At 34.8% G+C, this 26,927-nt stretch overlaps 1 protein-coding gene across 1 annotated transcript in view; it reads left to right on the top strand.

The window, feature by feature from the left end:
- The window catches only part of LOC109048451 (CUGBP Elav-like family member 5), a 133,095-nt gene that overhangs the window by 88,598 nt on the left and 17,570 nt on the right, over positions 1–26,927 (top strand). The window contains exons 4-6 of the mRNA XM_042712531.1: positions 16,366–16,494; positions 17,727–17,806; positions 22,517–22,675. Coding sequence (XP_042568465.1) covers positions 16,366–16,494; positions 17,727–17,806; positions 22,517–22,675 — 368 coding nt within the window. The remainder of the gene's footprint in view (positions 1–16,365; positions 16,495–17,726; positions 17,807–22,516; positions 22,676–26,927) is intronic.

Consider the following 26,927-nt stretch of genomic DNA (forward strand, 5'->3'; position numbering starts at 1 on the left):
ATTGCAGATCCAGAGAAACAGCACGCTGTAATCCCCGACCGTAAAACACTACAGCACGCTAATGTAAACACACATAACAGCTGCCCGCTTTCAATTAACACATCACGCTGCAGGGAAGTCTGGGAAAATAGTGCAATTTCTCCGAAATGATAAATCCCGTGTTTTCAGAATGCAATGAATTTTCTCTCCTTGTATTTCTTTAGTTCTCTTAGTGTTTTTGTCGGGCTGTTGTTAATTGGGTTCAGTGGCCTGACTGCGGGGCGGCACGACTCAAGCTTTATTTTCAGGGCGGGTGGCTCGTGTAAATGAGGCTGGAGTGTGTTTGTCCTATTAAAGAGCAGCTCTCACATCCCTCGCTTTCATTCGGACTTTTCTTACATGATGAAGGCTGTTTGACAAACAGGACATGAGTTGTTATTGTACTCTGTCTTGTTCTTCTCATCCTTCTGCACTCCATATAAAGTGATGATGCTGTGATTCTGAAAATGTCATGTATTAATTGCAATAAATGAATAATTAGTTTAAATAAATAAATAAATACAAAAATATATAAATACAATGATACCATAAATATATGAATAAATAATACAATTAAATAAAGTCACAATTTTTAATTACAATAAATTTATAATATATAAATAAATACTATACACACACACACACACACACACACACACACAATAAATTGACACAAATATTATAATCAAGTCTAAATATATTCATACTTAGACATGTTAAGTCATAATTATGAAATAAAAAAGCTGAAATTATGACACACCATAATTATAACCTAAAAAGTCCAAATTATGAGATAAAAATTAGTCAAGTCAGTTATCACATAAAAAGTTACTAAATATTATACATAAATTATAGTATGTTGCTATTTTCAAAAATTACACTATTTTAGTTGCATTGCAAAAACAATGATATATATATATAATATAAGAATTTTAACAGTAAGAACATATATTAAATATAAATATGAATGTGTGTGATTTTTTTCTGACTTCTGCTTTACAGAGGATATATAGGCTACTGTATATGTACAGTACATTACTGTTTTTCACACAGTAAAAATGGGTTTATATTTTAGGAGGAGAGTCTCTCACTTTGAATGTCTTTGACATTAAAAAGTTTCCATTAGGATATCCAACAGTAGTTGGACCCATAGGAGTGTGTGTTGTCTACATCTCAGATCACCATGGCAACCCTGCTTTCCCAGCATTAACACCATCCCTGATGGGACTGTTGATTGCAGCATGTGCACGTGGAGCAGAGGTTAACGCAGCCCCAACGGGACCACTGATTTTCAATTTGTTTTCCATTAGGGATCAACCACATCAGTCCAGAGAGACTGGAGAAACCCTCATTAGTGAATCTCTCAACGGCGTAGCCTCATCAACATTTCACTTTCACTCACTTTTCCTCCCATTTGCAAAGAGAAGCTTATCAGCCACACGGAATGAGGAGTTTTATCATAATTGCATACAAATTAACAGCGATAGGCCGGTGGAGTATTCAGAGCATGACTTATACGCAACAAACGTCCAGATGTTATAAGCTGTGGAAGATTGTGAAACCACCCCATTCCCAATTGGCCTGCCAATGAAATGTTTGCTTTTGTGAAGTCATTTGCATGCAGCGGAAGTGAAAGACTCTTTGCGTCTGGAATGAAATCAGCAATAGTTGATGTGGTTGAGGATGAGTGGAGTGGTTTGGCCTTGAAGGACAGATAGATGAGATGTTTAACACTCTTGTTAAAGGAATACTTCACCAAATAAAATGAACATTTGCTGAAGTTTTATTTACCCTCAGGCCATGCAAGGTATAGAGGAGTTAGTTCTTCACAGGAACAGATTTGGAGAATTGTAGCATTACATCACTTGCTTAGCAATGGATCCTCTGCAGTGAATGGGTGCCATCAGAATGAGAGTCCAAACAGCTGCTAAAAACATCACAATAGTCCACAAGTAATCCACACCACTCCAGTCCATCAGTTAATGTCTAGTGAAGTGAAAAGCTGTGTTTGTAATAAACAAATCCATCATTAAGGCATTTTAACTTTAAAATCATTACTCTAATTCTGATGGCACCCATTCACTGCAGAGGATCCATTGGTGAGCAAGTGATGTATGCTACATTTCTCCAAATCTGTTCTGATGAAGAAACAAACTCATCTACGTCTTGGATGGCCTGAGGGTGAGGAAATGTTCAGCATTTTCATTTTTGGGTGAACTATTCCTTTAAACCCATCAAGAAGCTTTGCCATGTAACCACGGCTTTCAATATTCCTAAAACTGTGAGAATGAGTTGCGTGTGTGTCCTGCTGAGCTGAGCAATAGGGAATTTTTCATGGTCACAGAATGCATTCATTTTATTTTTGATATAATTAGCCGACATTTGTTCTGCTTTGATGCTTGTCAAGTTCAGGGTAAGAAATGGGAGTCTCTACCAAGGGACACAAGTTTGTGTGTGTGTGTGTGTGTGTTAAATTTGTTCCCCTTACTCTTTTAATATGCACATGCTCTAGCAATTCCCAGGACAGTCTCAAAGGTCGAGGCCTTGCAAGCGCGTACTGCGAAACAAACATGACCGGCTGTTTGCCGCCTTTCACACATCACTTACAGGACAACAGAATGCATGTGCACTATCACACTTGTAATTGGCTACAGCATACAGGCATCCTGTTACCATGGGAACCACTGAAGCGATGAACGTGATTGGCTCACCCTGTTTCCTAAGAAAGATTGACAGTATGTTGACGGGATAATGTGTGTTAGACTATGGCTATGTTTAAATGCTAGCATAATGCATACTACGCAATATATAAACTGTATTCTACTCACTATTTTTTCTTTTAAATAGCACAGCTTGTGAGACAAAATGCAACAATGAATGTTTTTATGTTAATATGTCTTAACATTTGGAAATTCAGTTGAATAATGAGTAAAAAAAAAAGGTGATCAAGAGTGGCAGTGAAGACGTTTATTATGTTACAAAAGAGTTCTTTTGAACTCTCGATTCATCAAATAATCATGAAAAAAAGATGTATCATGGTTTCCACGAAAATATAAAGCAGCACAACTGTTTTCAACATTGATAATAATGAGAAACGTTTTTTTAAGCAGCAAATCAGCATATTAGGATTTCTGAAAATGTTGTTATAATCTTAAAATATATTGTTCTTACATTTAGAATCAATGACAATCAGTATATAGTATATATGATTATTTTCTGTCATTCACAGGGCTTCATAAGATGTATTGTCAAGACCTTTGTCTTTTCATGTATATTTTGCTTTAAATCAAAGCTTGTAAAATTATTAATATCGAAGCTGGTTGGTTTGGTTCATGCCCTTATACCATTTATTGAAGTTTTTTATGAAATGCATTTGGAGAAATTGAATAGGTTAATGTGAACGATCACTGATACGAGCCGAGCTCCAGTCCAGATCTTCACACAGACTTGTAAGAGTCTGTTACAACATTATATGGTGGACAATTTAATTTTGAGTTGATATTTGTTTTAAATATTCATCTTGTTGCTGTGTTTTGTTTTTTCTAAAGATTCACCCTGTGGTCCATTATAGACACACATTATCCTGCAAAACTTCAGAGAACAGAAACAGGAAGACGGAACAGATATGAACATCTAATTTTTCATCTCTGTCGCTTCCTCTTTGTGTTTTATGAGAGCTGAAATTGTATTTGTGGTTGAAATGAAAGTGATAGGCATAGACACAGTAATTATACATAATGATTTTTCCCAGCAGGCCCTGGGCTGCCCATGCCATTCCAAAGAGACACACTGCAGGGATGTGTAGCGAGAGAGATTCGTAGAAAATTACAGAAAATGGTTTTAATTATTTTGCTTCAATAGCATCTGTCTGTTGCTTTCGTATAAAAGCTCCCTGGGATACAGTACCGCCGTTTTTAAAATCATAATTTAAAAGAAGCACCTTCCACCCTCTTTATTTTTCATGCAAAACAGAGTGATGAATAGTTTTTCTCCATCTGGAGTCGTCAGGCTTTCAGAGCTGTTTTCTGAGATGTATATCCTATCCCATCATGCCATGGGCCTCCGCGTTTGCTGTGCTCTTCACACCGTTGGGGGATATTTTTGGTCAAGTGTAAATTAGCGCGAGACAGAATGTAAAGAGAGAGTGTCCCTGTACTCTGACAGTTTACAGAATAGAATCACTTCTAATTTGAAAGGTTTTCTGTCTTATTTGCAGTTTAAAGGAATAATTCACTCATGTAATTCACCTTCATATTTCTGCTTTTAAAGGATTAGTTCACTTCCAGAATCAAAATGTCCCGATAATTTAAGTGAACTAATCCTTTAAATTCTCTAGCATGCTTAAAAAAAACAATATAATTTCACACAGACAGGGTGATTTTGTATTTTATTTTATTTTTTGTTTATTTTATTTTATTTTTATTTTATTTAATATATTTTTTTAATTTTGTTAATTGTTTTGTTTAGTTTTGTTTTATTGTAGTTTTTTGTTTTATATTTTTTGTTGTTATATTTATGTTTTAATTTGCACAATATAACTTCAAAACAGGAGACTATATTCCCCATTTTACTTAGTAACTTTTTTTTGTTACTATTTATTTTTGACCTTTATTTATTTTATTACATTTTAGTATTTATTTGATTTCATGTATAGTATTTTGTTTTGTTTCATATTTTATTTTAATTATTTGCACAATATAACTTTACACATTATTTTATCTTATCTTATCTTCTTATCTCAGTGGTTCTCAACCACATTCCTGGAGGACCCCCAACACTGCACAATTTTCATGTCTCCTTAATCAAACACACCTGATTCAGGTCACCTGCTCATTAGTAGAAACTCAAAGACTTGAAATGGGTGTGTCAGACAAAGGAGACATGCAAAATGTGCAGTGCTGGGGGTCCTCCAGGAATGTGGTTGAGAACCACTGTCTTATCTTATCTTATCTTATCTTATGTTATCTTATCTTATCTCATCTTATCTTATCTTATCTTATCTATTTTATTTTATTTTATTTTATTTTATTTTATTTTATTTTATTTTATTTTATTTTTAGTGTATTTTTTTATTTTATTTTAGTGTATTTTATTATTTTATTTTATTTTATTTTATTTTATTTTATTTTATTTTTATTTTATTTTATTTTATTTTATTTTATTTTATTTTATTTTATTTTATTTTAGTGTATTTTAGTTTATTTTATTTATTAGATGGCATATTTTAAACATGTATTAGCTGTGCTGCCAGCTGGCCTGCTAGGTTTGCATTGGAGTGTATTACAGTAAACACATTTTTTGTTATGTTTATGCAAACTCAGGGTCAGGTCGAGATGATTGTCTTTGGTAATCAACAGCATGCCACAGATGCTGTAAATGGACATTAAGTTGAAAATATCCCATACTATCCTTTTTATTTGCACCAACCTCCCAAACCCATTTTTAGAAAATGCTAATTAAGCGGTACAAACATAAGGCAAATGTTTCTCATTAAATGCAATGGCTCTCTATAATCAAATGAGTGTTCTAACAACACTCTGGGTCATAAGAGGACTTAATTAAACAAGCTTCTGTCATTCTTTTGCATGTTGAACAGTTGAGCGCTTACACCAGACCCTGTAAATTCAGCAGGGCTAATTGAGGTTTTTACAGTCTGATCCCTGCTGGCCAAGTGTGAGTGTTTCCTGAGATAAATGGAAAATGTAAGCACTCATTGATTCAGCCGGCACGGAGCGTGAAGGGCATGGAGATGCCCAGATTTACGTCTGTGGAGGGAGGCGTTCAGCTGGACAGCTGTGAGTGTTTTTGAAGAAGAAAGACAAAGTGTAAGAGGCATTCAGAGATCAACACAAGACTTTGATGGTTTGACGCTGACAGTGTTTAGACAAAAAAAACAAACAAATGAAAATGCTTAAAACACCTCCTTTAACATTAACATCACAGCCAGACTTCTGACTTTCAGACCAAGTCCAAGCTAAATCATTGCTTATTCTGATCAATAACTGTCCATTTAGACAGGAAGGGCTCGTGTAGTCCTACAAAACCACTTTTGGCTTTCATCAAAGTTATGCCCACCATGTAGCTTTTTCCAGACTAAGAACCTGACAAAGGTTCAAGGTTTGACAGGCTAGCATGATCCATTTAGCCTTTGCTGGTGTTTGCCATAACTGAATGAATCTTTCTGCTTTCAAAAGTAGCTGTGCATCCTGATGAAACAGCCATTTTGCAGTTTGTAGATTGGAGTATTTTGTGTGCTGCATGCATCAGATGCATCTGTAGGTCTATGATACTGGCAGGACTGACCAGATATTGTCTGATTTAAGTGGGTTTCAGACAGATCTGTTGTCCCTCGTTAGGTTGGGATGGAGGTCCTTGGAGATGTGTTGGTACATGAGCAGTTGTAGTTCTCACCGTATGTGGGATTCATCAAATCCTTTAATGGGGAGAAATTTTTTAAACATCTGTTTTAATCCTTTTCTTGGCTTTCTGACACCTCAGAGAAAATTGGCTAAAACTGTACACCCAGAACCCAGAAACCAAGCACAGCGGATCACCATATTCATGTACGGTAGAGTGTAAGAGTATTCTGAAAGTTCATCAGAAATTAAAATTCTATCATGATTAACTCAATACTCATTTCGACGTGTTCGTCTTTTGTATTCCATTGAAAAACAAATTACATGAAATTATATCTTTTTTGTAATATTTATTTATTTATTTATTAGATCTTATTTATTTTTTTATTTTATAATAAATAAATCTATTTGCCATTTTGTTGTTTTATTTATTTTTTGTATTATAGTTTATTTATTTTTTATATATTTTAGGTATATTAGTTATATTTTACACCATATAACTTTACACAAACATAATTCTGTTTTCCCCATTTTATTTTATTTTATTTTATTTTATTTTATTTTATTTTATTTTTATTTTATGTTTTCCCCATTTTATTTTATTTTATTTTATTTTATTTTATTTTATTCCAGTAAATAATGACAGATTATATTTTTTATTTTATTTTATTTATATTAGTATTTTTATTTTCGCTTATATGCACTGTTCCTATAATATTTTATTTGAATTTTTTATGTAATTTTTTATTTTATTCATTTATATATTTTATTTGCATTTATATTTTAAAATTGAAAACTTTTACAGGTCATTTACAGGTCACAGGTTTTTTTTTTTTTTGATGTGTCTCTTTTGTCCCTTAATTGGTACTCAACTGGACTGCTGTTTTGCATCTCACACACACACACACACACACACAGAGAGAGAGAGAGGCAGCAAATGAAAGTCTTTCATTTTGACACAATCTGATGAATGATAGCCAATCGCAGATGAAGATGGAGGAAGATGTTATAGAATAGACAGCATGATTTTCAAGTGTCAATAAATTGACTCTCTCAGACACACATACAACAGTGTCCTCACATATCAACTGTGTGTGTGTGTGTGTGTGTGTGTGTGTGTGTGTGTGTGTGTGTGTGTGTGTGTGTGTGTGTGTGTGTGTGTGTGTGTCTGTGTGTGTGTGCATTTGCGTGTTTATATACGTAGTGATTCCCATCACAGTACATGTCAGTATATGATAATATGAACAAATGAATTCATTTTCTGTCCATATTTGCCATCCGCACAGACTCATTACGAGCCTCTATTGCTTTCCTGGAGCACATGTGTGTTTCCGCCACATCCATGAGAATCTCTGCTCCCTCATAAGGCCTGTTGTCAGGCTGTCATGAGATGATGGATGGGAGAGTCTCTTTGACTCCTGTGTGAGTTCATTCATGTTAAAGCAGCACTGGGAATTCACATTTCGACTCAGAGAGGTTTGTGTTTAGAGAGCAGGTGACAATCGACTGCACATCTTTCAGCGCAAGTCCATGAAAGACCCGACGTCATGCACATGGATGCTTTTGAAAACGGTGAAATGCTAATGTTTGCATTTTGATATAAGTATATTGTTACAAACTGAACACCCAATCGATCTGCTATTTTAACACTTTGTTTGTTCAAAAGGGGTCATTTTTAAAAATGCAGTATTTTATTGTGGGGGTTTGCTGAGTTGTACAACAGCAATGTCAACAAAACAGCACCATTTACCCATTTTTACTGTTTAAAGGTTTTTGAAGACCTTGGTTAGCCCTGGATCTTATTTTGGGGGATTTGGCTATTTTTATATGGGAAATGTTCGGCTGTGAATTTTACACGATTGATTGATTGATTGATTGATTGATTAATTGATTGATTGATTGATTTTATTTTTGAGGTGAAATAATGAGTTTTTAATACAGCATGATCAGTCACATGGCACTTGGAAACTAAAATTTATATAATAAATTGTTGTTATATTATATTAGATGTTTTGCCAGTCCTATCTATCTATTTATTTATTTATTGATTGATTGATCGATTAGGTGAAATAAGGAGTTTTAATGTTGTTTTATGATTAGTTGGTTGTTGTTGTATTATAATTATTTTTATAATAGAATGTTATATTAAATTATATGGTTTGCCAGAGCTTGTTTCCTTTATGTATGTATGTATGTATGTAAAATAAGGAGTTTTTAATACAGTATGATCAGTCACATGGCACTTGCAATCTAAAATGTGTATAAAAAACCTTGTGTTAAATCTGAGTGCACAGAATACCCAGCAATTAAACGTGTGTGTGTGTGTGTGTGTGTGTGTGTGTGTGTGTGTGTGTGTGTGTGTGTGTGTGTGTGTGTGTGTGTGTGTGTGTGTGTGTGTGTGCGTGCGTGTGCGTATGTGTGTTTCCATATTCTGGGTCATTTGAAAACAACAACAACTGTAAAGTGAAATTTTGGTGTTACATTAACAAACAGCTCTACAATAAAGTGTATGTGGTATAAGTACAGTTGTATTGTCATAGCAAGCTCACTGTATTCCCAGGGAGCGGATGGTTTGATATGGAATAGTTACACTCCAGCTCTGAGCGGGACCTTCCCAGCAGGCCATCTGAGACAGGCCTTACTGTGTGTGTGTGTGTGTGTGTGTGTGTGTGTGTGTGTGTGTGTGTGTGTGTGTGTGTGTGTGTGTGTGTGTGTGTGTGTGTGTGTGTGTGTGTGTGTGTGTGTGTGTCGGGCTCAGCTGGGACGAGAGATTGAGCTGATCTGGTTTTATAGAGGAGAGAGAGGAGGTTTGAAGAGCTCAGCTAGATTTCTCTGCTAAGATGAATATTTGATCCTCCTCACTTCTGAAATGACAGCATTACAGTAGATGAGCGGTGCGTCAGAGCATTTGCCATTCTGCTTTTAGTTTCTAGGACACAAGCTCCTTTCTCAATACCTGCACATCACCCGGGCTTCACATGATACCAACATTTCAGGAGTTCATATATGAATGCCATACCAGAAGAATATCAGTTTTGATGCCATGCTATTGAACATTGTTCTTTATTTAAGGATTAAATTAAAACATTCATGAGAAGCCTACAACTGTTATGCAGCAAAATAAACATCGCTGCAGGCATATATATTAATTAATCAACAGCTAGTTAGAAAATGAAGAACAAAGGATCAAATTACAAACAATAGATCAAATAAAAACATCAAAAAAACAAGATTTGTTAAACTGTCACCATAATCTTTGTACTACCGATACTGAAAATCAGTGTTATTTTAGTATTATTATTGATGTTTTGAATTAGCGGAATTCGTTTTTTTTTTAGTTTTTAGTTTTTTTTTTTTTTAGTTTTTTAGTTTTTAAATTTTAGTTTGAGTAATTTTAGAATGCTTTTGTCATTTTTATTGTTGTTTTTCTATTTGTATTTAATTTTAGCTTATTCTTTTATTTCAGTTTTAGTAATTTAAGCAGTTCAACTCATTTAATTTGGTTTATTAGATTAGTTTTTCAGCTAATTTATTTTCATCTATTTTTATCAAGCATCAAGTTTGTCATCTATTATTAATATATTATTTATTATTTATTTTAGCTTTTTAGCTTTATTTCAATGACCAAAAACAATTTATAATAGTTTTAGTTCTAAATAACACTGACAACACTGCTCTGTATTTCTGCCATTTCTATATTTTTCTCTGAAATATGCTTAGTTTATTTTGCAAGGTAACATTAAAAGAGTTTGAGGTATCATAAAAAGATGTGCAGGCCGGATTCAAACTCTGCCTTCATAAGCAGCATGGATGAAGATTTGAAGATCTGTAGATTTGAATCAACATGAAATAGCAGTTCCATCTATACATGACTCATTCTGCTCTCATTTTATGTCTGTTTGTGTCTGACTGAAGTTCCATCAGTGATTGATGTTTGGTGGTTTTGATCAGGGGTTGGGCTCAAGGTCAGGGGTTAATCTCAGGTTTAGCACTCAGAATTTAAACTCTCCATGCATGAAATGCACCACCTTGTTTCTCTCCATATAAAGCGCTGACTGTTCTCCTCACAGATTAAAGGTTTTTCTTTCTCTGTCTTTGTCTGCACACAAATGAGCCAGTTTGATTTCTGTGTCAAGAGCAGGTTTATACTCCTGTCTCAGTCGAGAACAGACACATAAGGCTTGAAAAATCACGCTGTTCTGCAGATTTGCAGCGTTCACCTGCCGGATCTGCAGCTGTGAGGATCGTGCCCGCTCCTGCTGTCTGTTGTGATTAGGGTGAAAAGGGCAGCTCATATATTCCTGTTGGAGTACGTCGGCGAGATCTTGTGCGTTGAATTGCACCTAGATGATGACTTTTGTAAGACTTGTAAATAGCGACAGGCCGATATTTTAGACTGGTTGACAATACTTTGATGCTATTTGGAAATTATCGGCACAAACTTATAAGTTATAACCATGCAGCTTTATCAAACTTTTAATCAAACTGTTAACCTATGATTTTTACAAAAACTGTAGAGCATATATATGCAGTGTATAAAGATATAAAGGCATATACGTCTCATATGTTCACTAGGACAGCATTTATTTGATTAAAAATACAGTAAAAACAGTAATGTTGTGAAATATTCTTACATTTTAAAATAGCATTTTTCTATTGTAATATATTTTAAAATGTAATTTATCCCTGTGATGCAAAGCTGAATTTTCAGTGTCACATGATCCTTCAGAAATCATTCTAATATGCTGATTTGATGATTAAGAAACATTTCTCATTATTATCAATGTTGAAAACAGTTGTGCAGCTTCATATTTTTTTATTTTTTTTATTTTTACCGTGATACACTTTGTCAGGATTATTTGATGAATAGAAAGTTAATGGAAAAGAACAGCATTTATTTAAAATAGAAATCCTTTGCAACGTTATGAATGGCATTATTGTCACTTTGGTCAAGATCTATAAAAATCTTTAAACTGGTGCAGATCGTCTGGTAGCGTCTGATGTGATGTCACAGTGTAACGCTTTATAGATGAGGAACAGACGGATGAAGTGTCCGAGCGCTCTAGAAAATCTCAGTGTTTCGCTGGAGTCTCTGCCCGCTGTTCTGTCATCATCAAATACTGTTTGACAGACTCTAATGTCTCCTGATTTATTAATAAAGGCATTTATTTGATCTGCGGCGAGTGTTCTGTCAGTCTGAGGCAAACTGAGTTTACATACTGAGCAAAACAGTGTGCCTGTGTGTGTTGTATTATTTAAATGTACCATAAGCAATATTTTTATGGAACAGCATATAGAAAATATCCCACTACCTGACAGATATCACTGAAATAAGTATCCTTTAGCCAAACAGAAGACTTGGTCTTGGCCTGTCAATCACTTTGAGCATTCTGGTTGGCTAACATCAGATTTGCTGACTTGACTTTATAGGATTGGATTTTTGGAGAAACGAGTCAGTCTACTTACAATTACATTTATGCATTTAGCAGACGCTTTTATCCAAAGTGAATTACAGTGCATTCAAGCTATACATTTTTTTTTTTACCAGAATGTGTGTTCCCTGGGAATTGGACCCACAACCTTTGCGCTGCTAACGCAATGCTCTACCACTGAGCCACAGGAACTCAATACTACTTCAATAGCTAATGCTAGAAACATACTTCATGCAATTACACTCTTAAAAATAAAGGTTCTTTATTGGCCTTGATGGTTCCATGAAGAACCTTTAACAACATTGGAAGCTCTCCATTCCACAAAAAGCTTCTTTATATGAAAATGTTCTTCACACTAAGTAAAAAAAAAAAAGGTTCTTTTAGGAATTGATCACTGGAAGGTTCTTTGGGGAACCAAAACACCAGACATTTTAGGCAATTTAGAAATCCCAGTCTGGAAAAAGAGGACGTACATTCACTCATCTTTCAGATGAACTCCACACACACCACTTCCCATTTTTACTGCAAACCACAACAGCACATTTTAAACTTGTGTGTTGGTGTGTGTGTGTGTGTGTGTGTGTGTATGTGTGTGTCCTTTATTGCAAAACAGGTTTTGAACATTAACGTTCCCTCTGGCACAAAGCAGCAGAGCTCAGGCCTGCACGCGTTTAACTCATCCTTGCATCATCTCTTCTTTGCTTTCCCACTTTTCCCTGTGTCCCTTTATCCTCTGCCGTTTCTCTGTTCTCTCTTCCTCTCATTTCTTTAATGTCTTTCTCTTTCTCGTCTCTGAGAGTCCACAGAACAATAACCAATGGGTTTTTCCTCACACATTAATGCACACACTCCAAAGAGCTTTTCCAATGCTAGAAAACCTATTCGATAGCTCTGTTTAGACAGCTTTGTAAAGGAACAGTTCACCCTAAAATTAAGATTTGATTAAATGTACTCACCCTCAAGCCATCCGAGATGTAGATGAGTTTGTTTCTTCATCAGAACAGATTTGGAGAAACTTAGTATTACATCACTTGCTCACCAACCTGGTGAAGAAACAAACTCATCTTCATCCTGGATGGTCTGAAGGTGAGGACCTATTCAGCAAATTTTTATTTTTGGGGTGAACTATTCCTTTAAGGCATCAAATCAGTCAGTTTCAAGGTGCCATGTACATGTGTGTAAAGCAGCTGACTAGGATTTGGAACAGAGCTGGTGTGTGTAGATTCCAACGGACCCCTGGGAGGGAGGGGCTAACAGATTAGACTCATGAATATTCAACATGCTAATGAGAAGCAAATGAGGGGGTCTGTGCGGATAATTAGAATTGTGGCCAGCAGGATCTGGCACAAGAGAGAGAGACGCTTCAGTGGTCTAATATAAATTGTAAATATGCTGTCTCTGTAGTATGCCTTTATTGACGGATAAGGTAATTTATCTGCATCATCAGCAGTTGAGTGTGTCTGTCAATCAAAGTGACAGTTCCCGAGAGGAGCATTTTATTGCTCACAGGTTGCTCTTAAGATGCTGATGTTAAAATACTTTCTTATGTCCCAGCTTAATATGCAGAGACAACTTTTAAGTATGGTTGATTTCCCAAAACACTGTGAATGTGGTGCTTACAAAACGCTGTTGTTTGTTTGAGCATCTCATCTAGATGAACAGGATTATCTGTCAGTTTTTAGTGTTTAGCAGTTGTGCAATTCTGTCTCAGAAAAAACTTTGTCTCAGATGTTTCTCCTAAAATTCCTAAATTGAACTTTAAAGTCATTTGCAATTATAGCTTTTTTCTTTTCAGTATTTTTTGTGGCTTTTTACCTCTGATTTCTCTATGAAGTTGAACTAATAGATTTTGTACTTCCCCAGTTGACTGATTGCATTAAGAATTGCAATTGATTTTTTTTTTAAGTGCACCAATTTGCAGACATTTTCAGAACATTCATCTGAATGTTGGATAAAGCCATGTTCAAAATTCTTGTTTCATTTTGTTGACATATTATATAAATCAGAAAATACTGTCAACAGCCAGAATGGATGAATGAATGAATGAATTTTCACCGTTATTAGAAACAAAATCAGGCAATTGATGTATGAACAAACCATTTTGTAAAAACCTTAAGAATACAGGAATAACACTGTTATATGTAATAGAATATAGAGATATAGAGAAATATAGAGCTAAAAAAAAATTATGTGGAGCCCAGATCATTTGATGAGAAATGTGTGACTTTATCTTGGTAGATCTGATTCTGTGTTATGACTGTTAACTAAAACTATTCAAATGTGTTTTTGGTCCTTTAAATTAAGCTGAAATAAGATTATATTACTGAAATGTAAATATTAGATGAAAAACTTAAAACTTAAATAAAAATTAGAAATGTTACATTGGCAACTAGTTTAAGAGCAAATACTAAGATTACTAAAACTAAAAATAAACTGAATCTATATAGAAATATTTCAATAAAAAATAAAATGACTGAAACCTAAACTAAAATAAAAATGGAAAATAAAAATATTAAAATAAATTAAAAAAAAAATTGTGAATCACTTAATAGTACTGTATATGAAACGTTGAAATCTCCTCCTCACAATCTAGAGACATGAGATTACTGTTTGCTTTTCTTAGGAGAAATATCTGCGAAACAGGAGACATAAGCAAACGTGTCCATTTATTCTCCGTTTGTTTCTACTGCTGGCAAGAAGACACAGTTGTGATAACAGAGATGATTTCTCTCCTACGGATCCATTTCTAGAGAGTGACAGCACAAGTGAACCCAGCTGAATTTCAGCACATTGCCTGTGTTTCAAGCAGCGTGTGTGTGTGTGTGTGTGTGTGTGTGTGTGTGTGTGAGAGAGAGAGAGAGAGAGAGAGAGAGAGAGAGGGAGAGAGAGAGAGAGGGGGGTGGTTTCTCTCATTAAAGGCTACAGGTCACAGATTCACAGCACTGCAACTCAACTGCAATAGTCTGCAACCAGCAGCGCAGAGAGACTGAGAGAGAGAGAGATCTCAAAGACTTACTGCCTCCAAAGCACTGAACACACACACACAGATGATGCAACTTGGATTCAAGGGTAAACAGCAGTGGGAATGTGTATTTGGATGGTAAGAGCGTGTGTGTCGCTGTGAGATGTTTGTATATATGAGCGTTTCAGAGCCAAGAGTCTGTTGTTTTATACATGCCGTGCTGGTGTGTGTTTATTTCTATATCTGTAACACAAGCAGCGCATCAACAACAAGACTCGAACTCAGGAAACGTACACACTACAGTTTACAGAACACGGAGAAAGCATTGAGGTGGTACAGTGCTAAGATACATGTGAGTGTTTTCTACAGCTAAGTGAAAACATCACAGCTGTAACACATCCCAGAGGAGAGGTTAGTGAAGGATGTGTATCCTTTACCATTTCCATCAGGGACATGAAGTAAGTGTGTGTGTGTGTGTGTGTTTGTGTGTGTGTGTGTGTGTGTGTGTGTGTGTGTGTGTGTGTGTGTGTGTGTGTGTGTGTGTGTGTGTGTGTGTGTGTGTGTGCGTGTGCGTGTGCGCGCACATGTGCACAGGTTTTGGCCTTGCATAGCACTTGATAGTGTTTTACTGATGCTTTATATAGATTCATCTCTCTGTCTGTGTCCGTATACAGTTGCTGTACTGTATATAGCTCAGTGCTGATGGGGAGAGACCAGACCTTGACTCATAAAGATGATGAAGTCTGCTGCAGCATCAGGGCTGGACACTCGCAGAGGCTGTCAAACGCACAAACAACACACTAAAAACCAGAGCTTATGATAGAGTTCAGACCGTAGTGTGTTTATCACTACATGTAAATAAAAAAAAAAAAAAAAAAAAAAAACTATTTCTGTAACATACTTTACTGTTTTTGTTGTTTTATGTTAAATTTTTTTATTTTAGTTTATTTTTAAGCATTTTTAAAAAGTATATATATATATAAATATCTAAAATATTTATTTTATTATTTTTATAGAATTGTTTGTATTTGCATTTGTACTGTAATATTTGTATTATTTAATTCTATTCATAAGTATAACCTACTACAAAAAAGCTTCTTTTGTGATTGTGTTTACGTATTTTATTTATTTGTATGTATTTGTTAAAATATATATTTTTATATATATAAAACTTAGCATGGTATAATGTTAATTTTGATTCAGTCATCATTTAGTGAATTTGATATGAAACAGTAACCGCTCTGACAAATTGAGTGAAGCATACATTATGGAGATTCAAATGGTTAATTCACACTTTGTGAGTATTTTTGACCGATTCATTTAAAGAGTCATTTGTTTATAAGTATCATTTGTTTGTTTGCACTGCACTGATTGTGCGCTATTTGTTTTTGATTGCAGCCAACAAAGATGCAGTTGTTTAATAATTGTCTTAAGATTTTTTGACAGCATCCAGGACTTTGATTCAGTCTACAAAGTGCAAAATGGATTTTTGTGGCCTAAATGTCTAATCTTCTGTGTGATTTCCTGTCCTCTTGCCATTTTTGTGTGAGAAGGTAACAGTAGAAGTTTATATTCTCTTTGTGTGTTTGTATTTCAGAGGACAGGAAGCTGTTTGTTGGCATGTTGAATAAGCAGCAGACCGAAGAGGACGTGTACCGCCTGTTTGAGCCCTACGGAGTGATTGAAGAGTGCACTGTATTACGAGGCCCTGATGGAAACAGTAAAGGTGAGTTTTAGTTCCTACTTTCATCTCTCTTCAGTATTCACAGCAGGTTTATGAGCTCGCTAGTGAATGACAGGTCTGAGATGTATTTTATATTCTGAGCTGCTAAAAAATAGTGACCTTCTACAGAAAAAGACAAAGTCAAAACAAACAAACAGAAAAGCAGCATTCAACCTTGAGCAGAAGTGCTTTCATTTACACATTCAATTTCACCACGTCAGACTATTCAAACGCGCACGTCAAGCCGATACTTTGTGATGGGCTTTCTCAGCGCTAACATGGCAGGATCCATTCTGGAGGGCATCAGGTGTTGATATCACCTCACAAACCCCATTAAGAGAGCGCAAGAGAGGAAATATGTCAGAGAGGTCAATTGTGTTTATAAATGTGTGAAGAGAGAAGCGACACGAGAGGTTTTGAGCTCAACACGAAATCATGAAGATTTGATGATGAGCTGCGCAGTTCGATCACATGACCCTCCACTGCACGGACATGCTGTGATGCTTAACCCTGTAAAGCCTGATGTATGAAATGACAGATGTATAGGGCTTTTATTGCTCATCTACTTTGATATAATGAGAATATGGAGCTCATACTTGAGGTGTATTTTATTAAGAGGCTCAAACGAAGCAAAAATATAAAATTTGGTGCAGATGCTGAGATTTATATGGACAAAAAATTATGAAATTCTGATTCTTGTAATGTAAGTCAATGAGATCAGAACAGTACAGCAGATACATAAAATTACATAAATATCAGTCTTCACTTTATATCTCCCATTAATGTCTTATGTATTAAGATGAGATTTAAATGCAAAACATATAATGCAATGCAATAAAAGCCTGATTGTACAATTATACTAAAATACCTTTTACTTGCTAAAAAAGTCTAAAGTATCAATCAGACGACAGAAGGCATGTTTGTAAATTGTGTACAGTAGGTTTTAATAAGTTTTGATCATTTTGACTGTTTAGAGCCTTAGAAATTTACATATCAAATACAGTACAGTAGGCTTTATAGGGTTAAAAACACTCCCTCATAAAATAATTCCTACTTTAGTACACATATGGATAATATGGTACACTAAGAAAGTGAAATGAGGGTTTTGTTTGTGTGCATGTGCATGTCTTCTCTCTCATCTGCAGTGTTGCATTCACCAGAGACACTCGCTCCGCTGCTGATAACCTCCACGGGTCTTCCTCATTATTTCTCTGCTCCTTTTGTGTGTTTTTCAGGTTGTGCCTTTGTAAAGTTTTCAACACACACTGAGGCTCAGTCTGCCATCAGCGGGCTGCACGGGAGTCAGACCATGCCTGTGAGTACAACCACACACATGCAGCTCGTATTAACTGAGGTACGAGGTACTTTTAAACATTCATTTAAAAGGTAAATGACCTCAAATATTCACTTTCACCTATACATTCATATGCATTTTGACCTAAAATGTTGAACAAGTTAATGGACATGATGTGCGTCAACATGCACTCGCAATGTCATTTGTGAACACACATGTTCATGTTACAGCAAGCGCACACATGCACAGCTGATGTTGAAGGCAGAGCTGCTGTCATGTGTTGAGCTCAAACAGCATCAGTGCCAATATAAGTGCAAATGAGCTGCTGTCAGTCTCTCTGTTTCATCCTGCCTTCTCTTCTGAATGGAGTACTAGCAAACTGCTAGCTTATAAAAGTTACTGCATACTACATACTACTTTTGTATGTGTTTGTGTGTGTATTTTTATGTATTTTATTATTTATTTATTTAACTTTTTGTCGTACAATTGTCTATTTAACGTAGTATTTATTTATTTGTTTTTATTCATTCAAATACTTTTTTTTAATCTTGCACAACAAGAAGAATCTTAATTGAGGGACTGCATAATAATAATTTTAATAGTCAAACAAGAAGTTAGTTACGTTATTATTTTTAATATATAAATATAACAAACTATACACAAACCATCTTGCAATGGTTTAATCGCATCTTAAAACTTTATTTTATTATTTATTTACTTTATTTGTTATCATAAAACTATTTATTGATTAATTTATTTTTGCAAAAAATAATTATATTTAACAATGATACACAAACAATGATAATTTTAATTGGACTGCATAATATTAATTTTAATATTTCAAGGTATTGAACAACATTCATGATATTCTTTTGAAGACGTATATGTTAGACTACAATCTACAAAAGTGCTATTTATTTTTACATTTATCAAAATATATACATATACTATACTATATATAGTATAAACATCTTAAAACTGTTTTATTTGATTTTAAAAACCTTTATTTTAGTATTGATTTTATTTTTTCATCATAAAAGTTGATCACAAAATTCCATTTTAGTCTGTTTCTCACAAACAGCAAAGCTATTGTATACTTTCAAAAAACTTGGATTAGAACAACTTTTCTGATACTTTATGATTTTTTGAAGCACTTTAGCCACAGTTGTGGTCTAACTGCATGGAAAAGATCCACTATAATAACTTTTATCCTTCACAGAACAAGTTGTACAGGTTTGAAATGTTATGAGGTTGGATGAATAAAGAGAAATTTCTCCAAATTTTGGTGTCTGCAAAATTCCACAGCTTTTCTGTCAAAATCCGCACAGAAAATGCTGCAGATTCCTCACACACCGTCTTGGTATTCCTTACAGAAATGAGAAAATTCACAGTATACCTACTGCACACTGCAATATAACATACAGGTGGTATGTTAATATGCTATTCTGAACTTTTCCTCTCTATCCAAGAGCTCTCACTCTCTTTATCACACTCCTTCTGCATGTTTTCCCACCTCTCTCTATCACGCTGAGGTTCAGATGAATAATTCCTCTGCCACACATTGAAAGGACAGATAAAGAGGTGTTTTTCTCCATCCCCTGAGAGCAGGACAAGAAGTAGAGAGAAAGAGAAGGAGAGGGAGGAGTACAGATGATCAAACAGAGAGAAAAAACACTCTGACAGCGTCTAACTGTCACAGAGAGGAAAGACAGGTAGAGCCACTGTAAATGTGTGTTTAGAGATCAGCTCAACCTTGAGAGTAATTATCCTCAAATGAACGTTCAAGGCCGTGTCTCACCCTCACACACACTTTGCATACCGATAATTAAAAGCATTTACGTACTTGACGACAGAATGGATGAGTGAGAGAAATGAGAGATTGAATGGCTTACACAGGCAACGTTTTAAAGTTCACCCAAAAATGAAAATTTGCTGAAAATTGACTCACTGTCAAGCAATCTATTTCTTCATTAGATTTGGAGAAATGTAACATTGCATCACTTGCTCAGCAATGGATCCTCTGCAGTGAATGGGTGCTGTCAGAATGAGAGTCCAAACAGATTTCTTGTGGATTATTGTTATGTTTTTTCAGCTGTATAGGATAGCCTGACAGTGAGTACATTTTCAGCAAATTTCCATTTTTGGGTGAACTCTTCCTTTAAGCCTTTAAATTGAACGGGTCTAGTTTCCCAGAGGAGGTCAGGTAAATGTGTGTTTCACAGACTTGCACTGTGATCTTAATTCCATCTAAATCAAACAAATCTGAATTTTTTTCTGCACAAAATTACAGAGCAAATGACTTGCTCTGAGAAATCCAATCCCGTCCGGATAGCAATGTCTGTGATTACATTGTATTGTTTTCACAAAGCTTCTCCTCATTTATTTTGACCTATTAAATATCTTTGTGATATCGCTGCCTGGTGCACCTTTATTATGGATTTAGACCTTTTGCCAAATTTCTGGTAGATAACAGCTGGTGGTTTGAGCTCTGATTGCGTCCCATTCAACTTAAAAAGAGAATTAACTCAATGAGGAGTTTCTGATCACGAACTGCTCGGAGCAGCAGCACCATTAGGTACAGTCTTCACTTTTATTAATTCTTTCTTTTTATATGTAATGTTAGAATTAAAAATAAATCACAGAGACTACCATCCAAAAGTTTTATTAATTACTTATTTTTCTAAAGAAATTAATACTTTTATTCAGCAAGGACACATTAAATGGGTCAAAAATGACAGTAAAGATATTTATAATGTTAGGTTTTTATTTCAAATAAATACTGTTCTTCTGAACTTTCTATTCATCAAAGAATCCTGAAACAAATTGTATCATGGTTTTCACAAAAAAATGTTTTCAACATTGATAATAATCAGAAATGTTTCTTGAGCAGCAAATCAGCATATTAGAATGATTTCTGAAGGATCATGTGACACTGAAGACTGGAGTAATGATTCTAAAAAATCAGCTTTGCATCACAGGAATAAATTACATTTTATGATAGATTCTCAAAGAAAACAGTTGTTTTAAATTATAAAAATATTTCACAATATTACAGTATATTTGATCAAATAAATGCTGCCTTGACACATGAAAACATGAATAGATCTTACCAAGCCCAAACTATTGACCAGTACTGATTTTAAATGTTGATTGTAAATTTACATTAGTAATGTTACATATTTGCAATGAATTCCAAACTGGTTCCATATTAGTTTACATGCTGCATGTGAAGGCTGCTGACTATGTAGGCAGCTCACTAGGTTTTGGAACAGAGCCAGCGAGAGAGTGTTCAGCTGTACTGAGTTTCAGGAACATTTTGATAGTTCTTCATTACACATTCAGAGTCATGCGTTGAGTTAGCAAAGGCCTCATTAACAGCACAGCCTTACAGTTTGTTTGAGTCCTACAGAGTGACACTTTCCACCATACCAATTTTAATGCATTAATATATTTCAGCATCACTTTACAACTTGTCACAGAGATGTTCAATGTCAAATCTCAAACCTGTTCTGGCGGTTTCACTTTTGAGGCTTTTACATAATACCGAATTTGACGCTCATATTATTTGCTATACTTCAAAATCAGTTCTAATTCAGAGTAAAGTGGCAGTGATGTATGTCTTTGTGTAGGATGCACACATACTTCAGAGTGCTCACTTCAAGTGCTCAGCCCCTCAATATGATGCTTACTTTCACCCATAATCTGCATTGAATTACTGTGTAGGCTTTTGGTCAATCCCCAGAGGTCCAGATCTTCAGAATCTCTGAGACCAGGGGAATATTGTGGCCTTTAGGGCCGATCGATCTCGTGCGGGTTTATCGGGTCAGAGAGGCCCAGCACACGAAAGGTCAAGTGGTGCAGTAAATCATCAAGAGCCTTTTAATGAGTCTGCATGTGTGCGATTGTGAGATGTTGCACTACACAAGAGAGCACAAGAAATAGAAAACTGGTGAGGCTGGAGAGCACACAGGAGACAGAGATGGAGATTTTTCTGTACACTGAAAAAATTGTATGATTACCTACATGATTTTCTTTCTTATAAAATGTTATCTGGTTGCTATTTTTGAATGCAGTTACAATAAAAAGGGACCAGTGTTATTTTAGTATTATTTATATAATATTACAGTTATTGGCCAAGGCAACATTTCAAATTTTTGGTTAGTTAAAATAGTTTAGTTTTCCATCTAATATTTATAGGGTTTTGGGGGGGGTTCCCTCCCACCCCCATTTCAGCTTTATTTCATTTTTAGTTTTAGTAAACATTAATGAGGACACAAAAACACTACTAACACAATTTAGTGTTTAGTAATATTTATATACTATTATGGTTTTTAATTTATTTGAATTTTGGTTTGCTTTATTTTTATTTTAGTGTTAGTTCCATTTTAAGTTGTTGTTGTGAGTTTCAAATTTTTTTTATAGAGTGTTTAATCTATTATTTATAGTTTCTAGTTCATAATATTCGTAGTTTATTTTATAGTTTAGACTTACGATAGCTTTAAATGAGGAACAGACTGAAATTTAGATTGAAATGTAAGATTTTCACTTAAATTTGTAAACTGAATTCACTGTTTTTGGTGCAAGAAACAAACATTAGAAATGGACTTTTGGATGAAAATGTGCTTCAAATATGTAGAACATTATACGTTTAATTCATCTGTATATATATATATATATATGCATGCATGTTGCAGTGTAACTGTTTGTATAACTGCTATGTGTCTCTCACAGGGAGCTTCGTCGAGTTTGGTGGTAAAGTTTGCTGACACTGATAAAGAGAGGACCATACGCCGCATGCAACAGATGGTCGGCCAGTTTGGCATCTTCAACCCCACCGTGGCCCTGCCATTCAGCACCTACAGCAGCACCTACAGTACTTACACACACGCGGTGAGTGCACACAACATGCATTGCATGCCCCTAAAGGGCCTAAAGAATTGTCTTGTGTACTTGTGCTGTACAGAGCGCTTCTGAATTCTCACAGCCTCAGATTAATGACCACTGTCCTTGTCTGAAGCCGTTTTCCGGTCTCATATGCTGCTGAATTATGCATTAACATAATTTTAATTCCCGACCCATGAAAACTTGCAATCCCTCTCCAGGTTTTTACAGTTTATTTGCATTTTAAATATTTGGTTTTGATTATAAGGACATTTTTATAACCTGTGGTTTTGAGTTCATGTGTTTGGTATAACATTGAGTAAAATATCAAAAATTCACAGTACATTTTAATATAAATATAAAAATAAGCAGCTTGCACCTTTTATTTGGTCATTAAGTTTCCTAAAGAAAGTGTCAAAAGGTCAGTTTTGTTATTCATCCATGTCTTGCACCTTATGAGTATGAGATTTTAATAGCTGTTCTTATTTAAACTTTAGTAATCCTGGCATTAGAGTTGGTGAGTTTGATTAATTTCCATGAATCAGTTCAAAACTCTGATTCAGTAAACTGTTTAATCAAAAATATTGACTGACATTTGCATGTAATTATCATTTTAAAAATGTACCTTGTATCATTTTTAGGTGCATATAACTGAAATGATTAAATGTCATTCTTGTGGCATTTATTAAAATGAATTATTAGTTTTTATAAATGTTTTGCTATTTTATTGCTTGCATTAATCAATTAGTTCAAAACTCTGATTCAGTTGATTGTTTGCATCAATCAGTGAAAAGTATTCACTAACATGAGTGTAGCATTTAAAAAGTTTTTAAATATACTTAAAACTCAGAATTCGTGCTCTGCATTTAACCCATCCAACGTGCACACACACTGCAGTGAACACACACACACCGTGAACACACACCCGGAGCGGTGGGCAGCCATTTATGCTGCGGCGCCCGGGGAGCAGTTGGTGGTTCGGTGCCTTGCTCAAGGACACCTCAGTCGTGGTATTGCCGGCCCGAGACTCGAACCCACAACCTTAGGATTAGGAGTCAAACTCTCTAACCATTAGGCCACGACTTCCCCCAAAACTTATTTAGGTGCATGTAAATAAAAATGGTTAAATATCATTCTTCCTTGTGTAATTTAGTGAAAAACATTATTATTTTTCATTAGATTTTTACTGTTTTCTGGCATTAATCAGTCAGTTCAAAGCTCTGATTCATTCAGTTTTTTTTTTTTTTTTGTGTCAGTCAATTAAAAATGCTCACTAAAGTCTGTGCATAGCATTTAAAATAGTTTTTAACCCTCTGGGGCCGACTAACGCAAATATACGTTTTGAGGCATCTCCCCCTGATAACAACAAAAAGAACTTAAATTACACTTTCAGTTTTGATCGTACAGATAAGAGCAATACATCAATCGAATCTGTAAATGGTCTAATTTTGTTTGTATACACACATAATAACAACAAAACTTTGTTTATTTATAAAGTAAAGAAAACAAACAGGGTGCGCTGTCTGCAGCCTTGGCCTACATATAAAGCATGCTTGTGTTTATGAATGTAACTAAGCTTCTGTTCATAAATATTTACTCTGGTGTAAGTATTTTGAATATGTTATACCCAGGAACCTCTGAGGTGTACATGTATCAAGTAAGCTGTAAATATCACTAATAATATGTGTGCTATGTGGTAACTGTGTTCTTTTTTTCTATAAATTAGTACTAGTATCAGTGACCATCACAATAATGTTAATAATGTAGTTTAAAAAAAATATTTTGTCCTCAGAGTCTTTCTTGTAACTCTTCTCTCATAGTCACACACCTGACTGAATGGCTCATTATGCAGCTCATTATGCGGGCCTTTGTCTTCTCAGGTGTGAATCAAAGCATTATGCATGATAGTTGATGCCTTCTCGCATATACCCTTCCTACACAAATAGTGTCTTAAAAAATGTAAATCAATATATTGTTTTCTATGAGCGAGTAATCAAGATGATTTTCACATCATTTTGAAGCAAAAACTCTAGGCTTCAAAATCTGTTCTCAAAGGTCTTGTGAACGAATGTTCTCTATGTGTTTTATGACCTTATTTCATTGACTTCAAAATTTTAGTTTTTTACTAACCACGCATAAACGTCGCTTTCTCAAAAACACAATCATGTACATGCTGCTCACAAATTATTGTAGCCCAATTTGTGCTGATTACAGTGTTATTAGACTTTAGCAATTTATGTGTATAAGCAACTGAAAAAAAAACACAAATATCAGGGCATGTCAAAACCTCTCTAGGCCCCCAAAACACCCTCAGGCCCCAGAGGGTTAATGTATTGTTCCTTGTGTTGTTTAGTGAAAAACAAGATTATTTTTAATTAGATTTTTGCTGTTTTACTTCTTGCTTTAATCATTTAAATCAACTTGGCATCCATGGCTGTTTGGGTGAAATGATGGTTCCTTTTAAGCTATTTCAGAGAAAATACGTAAATATTGATATAGATATCTATATCAAATATTATCAAAAGGCTGAAAAATGTCAAGATGATTTTTTCATAGCTTCATCATCCTAGCCTAGTTCGCCATACTCAACGTGGTTAGAATAGCCAAATTCATATTTGAGTAATTCATCCTTTTTAGATGAATCCTACTTCATTTATGGAATGGATAATGTATTCAAAGCACATGGATTTCTGTGCATATTCATAAGCGTTTTACTTGAAACGATAACGGCATTAGATACAGATTAAGCCTGTGTTAAAGTTAGCAGTTATTTTAAATACTTTTCAGCTCACGGAGTCTCACAGAAGTGGGAAGTTTGAGGATCTGTATCACGTGTCAAACAGAGCGCCGTGCTCTATATATAGAATATACCCTGCAGGCATTTAGTTTTAATTACACTGCGCTGAACTGTGTGCATATGTGTGTGTGACATTTCAAACTACAGCTTTGATTTTATAATCCATATGATCCTTCGCCAGAACCGCGTGTGCCTCCTATCCATGATAGTGGCTTGCCTCTTATTATCCCATGCTTGTGTGAACATACTGTGCTATCTGTGTGCAATTCCTTCTGTGGCATCTAAACATGGAACCAACAGAAGGAAAACCCCCAGGTATCCCATCATCCACCTGTTCTGTGTCCCCGTACACAGTAAATACAACCACGCATGTTGAAACACACATACAACTTGAATTGTGATAGAATAGAATAGAATAGAATAGAATAGTGATAGTATAGTATAGTATAGTATAGTATAGAATAGTATAAATTGTTCAGAACCATACAGAACCTAACAAAACAGAGTCATAAGAGAGAACAGAAAAGAACCATACAGAATTGAATATGGAAGAATTTGATAGAAAAGAATAGAATAGAATAGAATAGAAGAGAAGAGAAGAGAAGAGAAGAGAAGAGAAGAGAAGAGAAGAGAAGAGAAGAGAAGAGAACGAAACTGAGTCAGAGAATAGAATAGAATAGAATAGAATAGAATAGAATAGAATAGAATAGAATAGAATATAGCTACATAAAATTGTACCGAACCATACAGAATCTAACAAAACAGAGTCATAGGACAGAACTGAAAAGTATGGAATAGAGCCACATGGAACCATACTGAATCTAATGAAATAACAGAAAAGAACCATATAGATGTGAATAGAACCAAACGGAATAGAATAGAATAGAATAGAATAGAATAGAATAGAATAGAATAGAATTTAACAAGACAGAGAATAGAATAGAATAGAATAGAATAGAATAGAATAGAATAGAATAGAATAGAATAGAATAGAATAGAGCCACATAAAATTGTTCAGAACCATACAGAACCTAACAAAACAGAGTCATAAGACAGAACTGAAAAGTATGGAATAGAGCCACATGGAATCATATTGAATCTAATGAAAGAACCGAATACAGAATAGAATAGAATAGAATAGAATAGAATAGAATAGAATAGAATAGAATAGAATAGAAACACATAATATTGTACAGAACCATACAGAACCTAACAAAACAGAGTCATAAGACAGAACAGAAAAGAACCATATAGAATTGAATATGGTACAACAGGATAGAATAGAACAGGACCATATAGAATCTAACAAAACTGAGTCAGAGAGTGGAATAGAACAGAATATAATAGAACCACATAAAACTGTAAAGAACCATACAGAATCTATCAAAACAGAGTCATAGGACAGAGCAGAAAAGTGTGGAATAGAGCCACATGGAGCCATATTGAATCTAATGAAACAGAACA

The sequence above is a fragment of the Cyprinus carpio genome, chromosome A2 (assembly GCF_018340385.1).
Source record: "Cyprinus carpio isolate SPL01 chromosome A2, ASM1834038v1, whole genome shotgun sequence".
Classification (NCBI taxonomy): domain Eukaryota; kingdom Metazoa; phylum Chordata; class Actinopteri; order Cypriniformes; family Cyprinidae; genus Cyprinus; species Cyprinus carpio.